At 45.7% G+C, this 12,163-nt stretch overlaps 1 protein-coding gene across 2 annotated transcripts in view; it reads right to left on the reverse strand.

Moving 5' to 3' along the window:
* The window catches only part of CCDC80 (coiled-coil domain containing 80), a 36,279-nt gene extending 31,261 nt beyond the window's left edge, over positions 1-5,018 (reverse strand). Inside the window, exons 1-2 of one of the 2 annotated variants that reach the window (XM_054504174.2) lie at positions 4,070-5,018; positions 1,724-3,630 (exon numbers count right to left, since the gene is read on the reverse strand). In XM_054504174.2, the coding sequence (XP_054360149.1) occupies positions 1,724-3,619 (1,896 nt within the window). In that variant the 5' untranslated portion in view covers positions 3,620-3,630; positions 4,070-5,018. The remainder of the gene's footprint in view (positions 1-1,723; positions 3,631-4,069) is intronic. The other variant, XM_045902862.3, reaches the window with a different exon arrangement.
* Positions 5,019-12,163: the final 7,145 nt, after the last annotated feature.

Consider the following 12,163-nt stretch of genomic DNA (forward strand, 5'->3'; position numbering starts at 1 on the left):
TCAAATACATACTTAAACTTTTTGAAACTGCTAAAGATAAATGGACACCCGAACCTCTCTGCTCAGATCATTAATCCAAATTTAGACCAGACGGGAAAAACTAAAAGCCCCTTTGAGAGACGCCTTGAGAGAAGAGTGCCTATCTCTGCGGGTGGGGATAATGCAGGGTGCAGGCACCTCGTGCCTTTAGTAGGACAAACTCTGTCCTCAGTGGCATGAGCTGTCTCCTTCCCACCCATGTATCTGAAAAAAATCCTTCCTCACTCACACTGCCTGACATTAATTTACTGATCCTTTTCTCTGAAGTGGTTGTACTGTACCTTCTCCTCCTTGACAGCCTGGAGTAAAATGACAGCATTAAGAAGGGGTAGAAATCTTGGAACGGCCCTAAAAGAGGGGGCAAGGAGACATGAAGAGGGGAAGAAGGAACCATTCTCACACGGCTGATGAGAACTGCCCTTACATTTAAGGTGGGGTTTCTTTCTGCCCAAAGGCTTCCTTTGGCTTGACTAGATTCTTTAATTATTCTTGGGATGGAGGCTAGTAATGGGCCCAAAAGAGAGAGCTCCTGAGATGGACCTTGACTTACTCTGTATCAGTGGCTTCAGAAACAGGCAAAGTGGGAGCAAGACTTGCTTGTCTCCTTTCTCTCTCTCTCTCTCTCTCTCTCTCTCTCTCTCTCACACACACACACACACACACACACAGGCACTCATTTGACAGAGGCTCAGGAGAAACTGACATCTGTCTCTAGCATTTTGGAAATTGGAACAATTAACCCAGTTCCCCACGCTGTCTTTTTGGCCTCTTACTGTGAGTTGGGCAGTGATGGGGGAGGCAGTCTTTAAGGGGAGAAGACTTCAACCAGCTGGTTTTAAAGTATTCGTGAGGGGGCGCCTGGGTGGCTCAGTCGTTAAGCATCTGCCTTCAGCTCAGGTCACGATCCCAGGGTCCTGGGATCGAGCCCCGCATTGGGCTCCCTGCTCGGCGGGAAGCCTGCTTCTCCCTCTCCCACTCCCCCTGCTTGTGTTCCCTCTCTCGCTGTGTCTCTCTCTGTCAAATAAATAAAATCTTTAAAAAAAAAAAAAGTATTCGTGAGGGTCACGCCAACAAGGACCCTTCCCCACTCCCAGTCATACCCACTCCCCAACCAGGCTGCCTTCCTTTCCTTTTTGAGGCTTCCACTCTGATAGAGACCTAATTAGGAGAAAAAGGAGAAACTTTGCCATTTCCCCATACACATGCTTCTAGTTCCTAAGCTCATGAAGAGATACATCCTCTTCCTAAGTTGTGACCAGAGTCAATGCATGCCATTTTAGGAACTCCTTTGTTCTTCTTTTATTCTTTGAACTTGGTAAAAGGGAGCTCTTACCCAGAACTATCCGTTGGAAGAGAGCTAAGGATGGGGGATGGGTACTGACAAGTTTGGAAAAAGCTGTGCACAGAGGCTTCCCTGGGCTTATGTCTAAGGGTTCCCGGCCATTGAGTCTGGACCTCAGGGCCACGAACCTGTGTGGACAGAGTATGGTTCATAGAGCACTAAACCAAAAGGAGCTACTGGCCTAGCTGCCCTTTCTGGATGAACCTCCTGATCTTCTTGACATGGCACGGATTCAGCCACAGTCTGCCATCCAGCAACATGATTGTAGAAAAATAACGTAAAGCAAACATTACCATGCCCTGCCTCAGCCCACAGAACAATGCTGGGGAGAAGATTACTTACAAGAAGCCTTCGTTTGCCTTCAAAGGACCCCAGCAGATTGGTCACCGACTTCCTGGGACTCTGAGCGAAGTGTTTGGTGGTGGGTTTCAGGTAGCCCTCCTGCTCTGTTTTCCCTGCTTTCTTCTTCTTGCTCTTCTCTTTCTCCTGCCTGCTCTTTTTCTCAGCCTTCTCCTTCTTCACCTGCCTTTCACTCTTGAGTAACTTGTCTGCTTTCTCATTTTTCACCTTTTTTTTCTTCTCCTTCTCAGGTTTCTCAAGCTTTTCATGCTTTTTCGATTCCTTTGCTTTTTGGGGGGGAATATTCCCCACCTGCAACTCCTCCTCCAGCTGAGAGGCAGTAGGCCTGCTGAGGTCATACTTACTCTCATACTCATTGCTAAGAATTTTGTCCTGGGCTTTCTTTTTGGGAGGTTTCCCCTTGGCTGGCTTGTGAGGACCTGGCACCACATTTGGGTCCCGGTGGCCGTGCTCCCGCCTGTCTGTGCGGTTGTCCCGGAAACGTCCCGCGCCCGCCCTAGTGCTGTGCTCTGAGATGGTGGTGGGAGGGGCAGCCGTGAAGCTCTCGAAGCCGGTGGCCTTGCCGGGCCTCCTCGTGGTCTGCAGCCTCTCCCTGTGCTGCTCCTTCCTGGGCTGAGGGTAGAGATTCTCTGAGGCCCCGGGCTCCCTGGCAGGGGCCCCCTCTGCCGTTGCGGGGGGCCTATGGGCATCTGAGGAGGGGTGCACCCTGGGGGTCCAGGGCTTCTGGGTGGTGGGAAAGGCCGTGGTGGTTGTCAGTCTTGCAGCTGCAGTTACCACCCGAGAGGTGGCCCGGGTCACGGTTGGGACTGCAGCAGGAGGCAGGGTGGTGGCCCTTGGGGTTGGAGGAGGCGGGGGAGGGGCGGCCGTGGTGGCGGCCGGCTTTCTCAGCACCTTCACCCGACTCTCTCTGGTCGGTGGGACTTGGGCTCTCCTCTGGTCGTCCTTTCTCTTCTCACTGCTCACGACCGGCTTTCCTGCCCCTCCGCCATTGTTCCCCTCCTCCACCACCTGGCCCTCGACCCCAGAGGCCTTACATTTTTGGACAAAACCCTTCTGCCTGATTTTCTCTATCCTGCGGATGGGGCCTTGGTCGATGATCTCATACAGGGCCTCCAGCCTGACGGGATAGGGATAGCGCTCCTCCACCTGCAACGTCTTCTTCAGCAGCACCATGCCAAACTTCCCCTTCTCCAGCTTCAAGAAGCTCAGCAGCTTTGGGATGAGGTTGGGGTCCAGGGGCTGCTCCAGGACCCGGCCCTCACTGGTGATCCTCCGCACCTTGCCTCCTTCCTCGCCTGCCTGGTGGAACAGCACAATCTGCTGGATGTGCCTTTCCGCCAGCTCGCAGTACACATCGTCCTTCAGGAGGCTCATCATGAGCCGGTAGTAGCCCTCCGAGGCGTGAGGGGCCGAGATGACCCAGACCCTATTCTTCCCTGCAAAGCTGGCAAGGATGTTGGGAGAACTGGACCCAGAGGGGAAACGCAACATTCTTGAGCGAGCTGAGGACCCCTCATCTCGGATCATGTCACGGGGAGAGCTCGGGGCTACTGGTCTCTGCTTGGGTCGCACTGGGGCCCCACTGATGTGCTGTGGGGCTGGCGGCATGGTTGTCGCGGGAGCTACTCTCAACACCGGCACACTCCTCCTTCTCTGGAGAGGCGGAAGGTTTGGTTCTTCCAGAGTGCTTCTCTCAGTTCCCTGAGACCTCCCCGTGTGCCTCAGAAGCCGAGCTGGCCTTCTGCTGGCTGGGGAAACCAGAGGTGCTTTCCGCCCTCCGTGGCTCCCCCTGTCCATGGCGTGGAGGTGGGGTTCTGAACCACACACCAGCCACATTGCCAACAGCATGGTAAAACTGAGTCCCATTCTCCATGTCATTGTGCAATCCGCTTTGAAAGGCAGCAGGGTCAAAAGACAGAAAGGGAGAGGGGGAATGGAAAAAAAAAAAAAAAGAAAGAAAAAGAAGAAAATCATTTAATTGCAAACAGAACTGGGCATTTTCTCTTTCTCTGTCTTGGCCAAGGGGGTGGGGGAAGGGGTGGTGAAAGAAGAAGCAAGGAGGTCAGGGAATGGAAAAAAAGGATGAGATCCTGTTGCTTTTAAACCCCTGTAATTTGTTAGTGCTTAACAGAGACAGTTACATTAAGCAGGAAACCCAGCTCCGTTCCCCATTCAGCGTGCTTGCCCTGTTTCCACCCGGTTCTCTGATGCTCCAGAGAAAAGGCACACTGAGCATATTAATTATGACAACATTCCTGCTTCATTTCTTCAAATGAGCAACCAAGAAACAAACAAACCCACCAAAGACAGCAAGGATTACACACTTACATCGTGGCTCATGGAGATGGAATGTAGAGGGTTTAAAAGGCAATCTGAAGTGTGGGTCCCAGGACAGTCTCCTAGATGAAATACTTTTCCTCCCAAGCCTCGTTCTCCTTCGCCCGGCTGAGCAGTACAAAGGGGGGGCGGGTGCCGCGCCGGCTCCCAAAGGCGCCACGGACCCACAGCCTGTCCTGACCTGAGGGCCGGGCTGCTTTCTTCTTTCCTCTGGCTGTCTTCTCACCTTCTTGACAAGTAGGATGAGGGGAAAGGAGCTGTCCTTGTGAGTCTTTGCATCTCCATTTGTCTGTAGTTTCTGCTCGTGTGTCTGTGTGTGCCAGTCCCTGTGTGCGGACAACACAGGGCACCCCTGAAAGTGAAGTCCCAGCTCTCCCTGACTCTTGCTCTTTCTCTCTTTAGAGTTCCAGGATCCTTCTTATCACCCTTTCCCCCACAGTCTGGCTGAGTCCCTTTGTTTCCAAGCCTGAAAGCACTGGGATTAATATGTTTTCCAGGCTGAGAGAAAACACAGGAATGTGATGTTGAAAAAGGACTTTTTTCTTTTCCTGTTCTTCTCCCCTCCTTTATTTCTCCCCACCTTTTTTTTTTTTTCCTCCTCTTTTCCTTCTCCTTCTTTTTCTTCTTCCTCTTGCCTGGACCCGGTCCCAGAAATGCCAGGACAACCTCAGTTTTGATCCAAACCAAACTCAAACAACAGCAGCCGCTGGAAATCAAAGAAACTTCACTAAGAATTTAACAGATCAGCAAAACACCACCTCCTTCCCACTTCAGCACGTTGAGAGTGGACTCGGTGGGGAAGGAGAGGGCTGTTCTTTGGGGTGGGGGAAAAGTTTTGAAACACTACACATCATCATAAATCACTTTAGAATAGGATGGCTGAGGACTTAACCCCTTCCATACCAAGGAATCAGGATACTTTCCCTTCCTGTCTGGACTCACACTGCACGTCGGGAAGGGAAAATTCTCAGGTTTCTACGTCTGGCTGCTTGGTTTTCCTAGGGACAGATACTCATTTGGGTCAGGGTGCTTGGCTGTACATCCATGGACAGTATATATATATTTCTAGTTCCGTGTGTATATTTTTATCTCTTTCTCCCTGTTTTATGTGTTTAGTTTGAGGTTGGAAAAGCCCATGGAAAACATGACTGGATTGTTTTTATTTTATGCTAATTGGGGATCATATTACTGAGTTCTTGTTCCTCGTTTTCTCTTTGGCCTGGAAGGAAGTTGGGAAAAGGTTAGAAATGGCAGGCGATGGTTGCTGTTCCCCTGAGACTGTGGCTGGTCATTACATCAGGGGAAGGGCATTATGACCTCCAGCCCTGGGCTCTGGCTAGAGATGGTAGGCTAGGGGCTTCCTCGGAGGACATGAGTGTGTGAGAGGGTATGGGGGGAAGTGCAGGGCTGTGCTCTCCAGAGGCTGCAGGAGTCTGGAGGGTTTTAGGCAATCCTTAGAAGTCACCAGATCAGGTTCCAAAGGGGAGACTGAGGCAGCTGTGTGTATCCACCTCCTGGGTCTGCCATGGGCATTCGGCTTTTGGTGGTGAGAGTACGTGTCTCAGGGTATACAGATATTTCTTCTAGTCTCTGAAAAAATATCACTCAGTCGGTATTAATTGCCACAGACAGTGGTGAACCAGGATTCTCAGAAGGCTGCTTCGTTAGTCCATGTTAGTGGCTACTCTCATTGGCTAAAACCTAGTTCCTAATTGCTACTCCTTGATCAGCCCCATCTCTGACTGGTCACATTTACCTTTCCTTCACATAAGATCCCAGCACTGAATGAAAGACCTGTAGGGGGAGTAGTGTAGGCTTCTCAGCCCACCGCTTGAAGACCAAGGGGTGCCAAGAGGAAGGGCTCTCCCGTGGAGCCCTTTCTGACACTTGTGAGTACAGTAACAAAGGTGGACTTCAGACAGAGACCCTCGGTCCGCTGGAGTCGGAGAAGACATCCCCTTTCATGGGTTCACTTGTTCAGTTGATCAAATAAATGCCTTCTGCTAAGTTGGACAGTCCTAGATGTTATTTCCTTCCTCACATCATAATGTATTCTACGCTATCCTTTACTGAGCCTTCTTCTTTCCTTCTCTTTTCCTTTTGTCTTTTCCCTACTAATAACACTACCATTTATTGAGCATTTTCACGTGCATCTCTGGGCTTGGTGCTTTCATATATTCCTTTATCTATCCCTCACAGCATCTCTTTGAGATAGGTGGAATGATGCCCATTTTACAGATGAACGTATTGAAGCTTAATAAGTTTAAATAAATGGCCTACCATTACACAAATCGTAAGTGGTAGCTCCGAAATTTGAGCCCAGGTTTAGAACTACCTAGAAAGCATGTTATCCTGTCCCCATCTTTCATTTTCTCTCCATGTCCTCTTTTTTCTCTTCCTTCAACTCCTTTTTTGTGTTTCTAGTATTCACAGAGAAATATTATTTGTTTGTTCAACCAGAGGACTTATAATTTTAGAGCCCTACTCTCTGGAATAACTGCATAACAGTACTTTTTGCCTTTCTTAAGAGGTCCTTAAAGTCTTTTATCCTTTTCCTTAAATATCCCATGACTTCCACCAACCTGCTAATGATGTGTACAGCATTCGTCACCTGTGCACTGGTAGAGTTGAAGTACAGTCAGTTTTGCCATGGAAATTTGACCCAGAGGGGAAGCCAGCCCAACCTTGAGCGGTGTGTGTCTTCCTGGGGCCCTCAGGCTTTCTTGCCTTCTGCGAGCTTCACTAGATGGCGCACTAAACACATAGGCAGGAGAGGACCGACTACACCACCTCCGCGTCTCCCCAGCACTCCCCATCTGCACAGACCTGCTGGCAAAGCGGGGGATTTTACACCTGTTCAGAACTTTTCACTCTCTATACCTAAAGCCTTCCCTGAGACCTCAGAAGTCCAGGGAGCACATACTTAATAAGAGCGATTAGGTAAGCAGGTTAGCATCCACACCTTTCCAGAGAACCCTATAATGATATATGGTTTGCAAAGATTCTCAATTTCTAGTCCAAGATTTAAGAGCTCTGTATTAAAAAGTCTCCCACTTAGATCTTTCCATTTTTTCCCCCTGTAACCTAAAAAAGAGGCATTAACCCATTAGCTGAGAAGAGAGATTTGGAAGAGATGGATGTTGCGCCAGAGAAAGGTAAAAGGAGTAACATTTGAAAGTAGATTTTAGAAATGCCAGCTTGGGAATTCACTGGTTGAAACTGCCTGACACTGGTTGCACAGTGATTTGGAAGAAGGAAAGGAAATGAACGTGCAAAACAGAATGGCCCAGGGATTAGAGACGCGAGGATGGGGGTAGTTATTTGATGGAAGTTAGAATAAATGTAAGGAGGCATCCAGAAGGAGGTGTGCTCACTGGTCAGCTCCACACTGACCCAAGGCTTCAGCAACCTGGGACGAAGACTCCGGGAAATAGCAGAGCCATTTTATCACATCTTTGTGACAGAGATGTGGAATTATACATTGAAGATTGCTGTGTGCTTTTCCTTTTCACTTGCAGACCTTAATCACAGGTTCAGTCTTAAGGATGAAGACCACGTTTATGTCCTTCGGAATGAAAACGAATTCTCCTTTTTCTCAGTATTCACAGGGTAGGACAATGGAAGAAATATAAACAACAGGGTCCAGGGGAAAGCCAGCAATGTGTTAATTCAGGATGGTGCCAGCCCAGAGAGGCTCTGAGAAAGGCTAATCCCCAAAAAGAAACACTCTGAAATTGTTCCTGGAATGTCAACGGGGTCACATGTTTAATCCAAAATTGAGGAATATGTGTATTTAAAAAAATAAATAAAAATAAGAAATACTTGACAGGATAATGGCCAAAACTATTGAGAAACAGTTATAAGTATATTTTTTATTCATTTATTTTTAATTACTTTAGAATTTGCTGGGGTAGGGGGTGTGGCGTAAAGGCACTTTTCTTTCCCAAGTGGAAGGTTATTTAGTTAAGAGAATGTTGAACTCTTAATTAGAACAAATTGAAAGATCTTGCCCTGGCAGAGATTAAGGAACTATGTGAATAACCTAATGGCTCATTTTAAATCTTTAATATCAATGATTTGAAATTTATATCTGTACTGGTTGCCATTCTATCTGTGCAAGAGGTGTAAATTGGTGGACATATCAGTTTGCTGCTTAGGGGGTCAGTTCAGGGTTGGGAAGGGATAGACTGTACTGTGTTCAAAGTCTTAACCATTGGCCATTCAATGCATGCAAAAGATTTCTATCAATCAGCTTTAAAGAGGCAAATTGAGATTATGCTTCTCTGCACACCTGTGGGTATTGCCAAGAAGAGATTAATGATCCATTTTTTTTCTCCCTTCTTTCAGCCATTCTCTCACATGCTTGCCAGGAGTGCAGACTTTGTATCAAGAACAATACAGAACCAGGAAGTCTCTTCCCCTTAGAAGTTCACAGCCCATTGGAGAAGATAAACAATTATCAATTATATTTCCACAGCAGTACAGCCAACTTTCTCATGTAAAAATTCAGTGCTGACTATGGTTGCAGCCAATATGCATGGAGACCAGTCCTGTTGGAGACATTGCTCCTTTGATTCCTGGAGCAGGCTTTTCCCCAGAAAGAGGCTTCCCATGGCAGCTACCGCGTGGCACTGGAAAATCTTGTTTGGTATGAGAGAGAGAGAATGAGAGACAGAGAGCACGAGAGGGAAGAGGGTCAGAGGGAGAAGCAGACCCCCTGCTGAGCAGGGAGCCCGATGCGGGACTCGATCCCGGGACTCCAGGATCATGACCTGAGCCGAAGGCAGTCGCTTAACCAACTGAACCACCCACGCGCCCTACATCATTAGTTTTTGATATAGTGTTCCATGATTCATTGTTTGCATATAACACCCAGTGCTCCGTGCAGAATGTGCCCTCTTTAATACCCATCACCAGGCTAACCTATCCTCCCACCCCCCTCCCCTCTAGAACCCTCAGTTTGTTTTTCAGAGTAGGATGGCCATTTTAGATAGGGGTCAAGCGTAATGGTCCTAAGTGAAGCTAGGGGAGCGAGACACCCAAGTACTGGGGGAGTGGAAGAACATTCTAAGTGGAGGGAATAGCAGGTACACAGGCACTGAAGCAGATTCTGTTACACAAGTGTGTCACAGAAGAGCAATGTTTGAAGGATTTTAAGCAAGATGTGGCCAGAACTGATACATAATTTGAAGAGATCACTATGGGTACTACATGGTGAGTATAGAATGACAGCAGGGAGACCAGTTAGGAAGACATTGTCCTAGAGCAAGTGAACAGTGTGGTAGCTTAAATTAGGCTGTTAGCAGGAGGGTGGTGTAGAAAAGCCATCCTTCTTGGTATATACTTTAAAGACAGAGCTTATATGAGTAGTTTGTGGGGGAGACAATCAAATGTTTTGTTTGAAAATTCTGTTAAGACGCTGTGGTACAGATGTTGAGTTGGCAGTTGGTACATGAGTCTGGACGTCAGGGAGGACTAAGGCTGGAATTATAAACTTGGGAGGCTGTTTGAAGCATGAGGCTGGAAGAAATCACTTAAGGAGTGAGTACACGTAGAGAAGAAGAGTCCTGGGGCCTGAAGCACAATGTTTAAAAGATGAGAAGAGGAGTCAAGGACGCGGAGGAGGAGCAGCTGATGGGGTAGGAGGAAGGCAAGAGCACGTGCTGTTTTCCACAGCTTGAATCACATGTTGCCTCTGACCCTTTCTCAACAGGTCCTTACTGCATGTGTCCACATTCAGCTCATTTCTCAGTGTCCAGGCCCTGTACTATCTCTTCCACAGTGTTTTCTGAGAAGCCCCAACACAAGCCATTCTACTTTCTCTGAGAAGGTATTCTGCAGAACATCACTCTTCTAATTGTTTTGTACTTCAAATACAGGTTCTTGTTCTTCCAAACACATCTTTAACCTTCTGAAAACATGGAGTAACCCTACTCTTATTTTGCATTTTTCTTAGCACCCTGCATGTAGTTATGGTACAAAAATGGGAAGCCTGTACCAATCTAATACAGTTAAAAGGAGAGACAGCAAAGTTCCAGAAGACAATCCAACTATGACTTATCACCTAAAAGTAGGAAAGAACAGAAGAAAAGAATCTACACTGTTAATGAACCAAAGAATCACTTTATTTCTATTTATTGAATAATAAGAGTAGTAACAGAGTACATGGCACTGTAAGTCATCACAATGAAACCTTATGCTTGCATTGAATTATGGAATTGTGAAATTGAAGCAAAACATTTATGTAAAGGAATATAAATCTTCATTTTATTCATTCATTCATTCAACTGTTGATGGAGCACCTTTTATGTGTTGGGCATTATTCCAGTGTCAGGAAGACAGCAACAGACAAAAGTCTCTGCTCTCATGAGACTCACATTCTATTAGTGAGAGATAAGCACCATAGAGAAAAACAACGTAGGGGAAAGTAATAGCGAATGAAGGAAGAAAGGTACTATTTAAGACGGGGTGATCAGGTATTACCAAGTGCAAGCCTTACGAGAGTAGTTGTATGCTTCATGTAAAGGAATCTTTAGGATATCTTCCGCTTTGTCAATTCTTCAACATCTGAAGTTGGAGTTGAGTTTTAGTCATAGCCTGAAGTCTCTAGAAGCCAAATGTATTGAATAAAGTAGATGACCAAATTGTATATTTTTGGTTGGGGGTCAAAATAATAGATGACTATAAAGAGATAAGTTTTCTGGGGCACCTGGGTGGCTCAGTCAGTTAAGCATCTGCTTTCAACTCAGATCATGATCTCTAGGTCCTGGGATTGAGCTCCACATCAGACTCTCTGCTCAGTGGAGAGTCTGCTTCTCCCTCTTCCTCTGTGCTCTCTCATTCTCTCTCAAGTAAATAAATAAAATTAAAAATAAATAAATAAATAAGCTTTCTGCATGGTTCATTAACTGGCTTTGGAAGAAATATCAAAAAGGAATTTCAAAAATTCTCTGAGTGTCTTGACAGAATAAGTACTTCTTATGTGTTTCAGTGAATGGATAATTAAATATCAGTATGTACAGTCTCCCAAGATGTTTGCTTTGAAGTCAATGATATGAATTTGGACTCCACTGTTTTCTAAAAAGTCACATTAGTTTGTAATCACATCTCAGAAATCTCAGCTTAAAAATTATATTGTTATAACTTAAATATTTTTAGCCAAAATCTGTTGCACAAATTCCAGAATCAAGATCAAATACAAAGTGGTCTTCAAAGTGAGTTTAAAAAGTTCAAAACAAAATTCATTCTGAATATGTTAACAGGTAACATTCCAAAGCTTTAAGTGTGATTTTTATTTAAAAGTTAAGCATGGAAAACAAAAGCATGTGGTCCCTTTACAAATAATTTGGTTTGATGGATTTTGGCAGGAGTCTTGGCATTAACTATCATGAAATTCAATCACTACAAATAATGTTGGTAAGTAACTGCATCAAAAACAAGAGAAACAACTTAGATTAAAAAAAAAAATTCCTGTTCCTGGTTGAAGAACAGTTCCCAGTTCCCATAGTTTGAGATTTCATATATTCATTGGCTAAGATTTGTTTTGCTTAAGAGAAGGTAGTATAAAATTTGCAGCTGAACAAGCCTTAGATTGGAATGTGGGGTTCTCTACTCACTAACTGTGTGACTTGGGCAAGCTGTCAATTTCCCTGAACCTCTCAGTTTCTTCTTCTATAAAAATGTGAATGGTTGTTTTTTTATGTAAACAATAGGGTTAATTTTTCTCTAACAGTGATTTTATTAGAGTGCTTCATGGTTCAAATTATAAGAAATCCATAGCTAACTGCTGTAAACAACAGGGAATTAGTTAGCTCACACAAATAAAGTATCTTGAAGTAGGGCAAGCTTCTGGGTTGATTTGCCCCAGGAGTTCTCGTTCTTTTTTTGTTTGTTTGTTCATTGTGATAAAATATAGATAACATAACATTTACCTTTTTAACGATTTTTTCTCATTTTAACGATTTTTTTTAAGATTTTATTTATTTATTTGACAGAGAGAGAGATAGCTAGAGCAGGAACACAAGCAGGGGGAGTGGGAGAAGGAGAAGCAGGCTCCCCGCTGAGCAGGGAGCCCGATGCGGGACT

The sequence above is a fragment of the Mirounga angustirostris genome, unplaced genomic scaffold (assembly GCF_029215605.1).
Source record: "Mirounga angustirostris isolate CCGP_5_RB_7025 unplaced genomic scaffold, mMirAng1.0.hap1 SCAF_1, whole genome shotgun sequence".
NCBI classification, from domain to species: Eukaryota; Metazoa; Chordata; class Mammalia; order Carnivora; family Phocidae; genus Mirounga; species Mirounga angustirostris.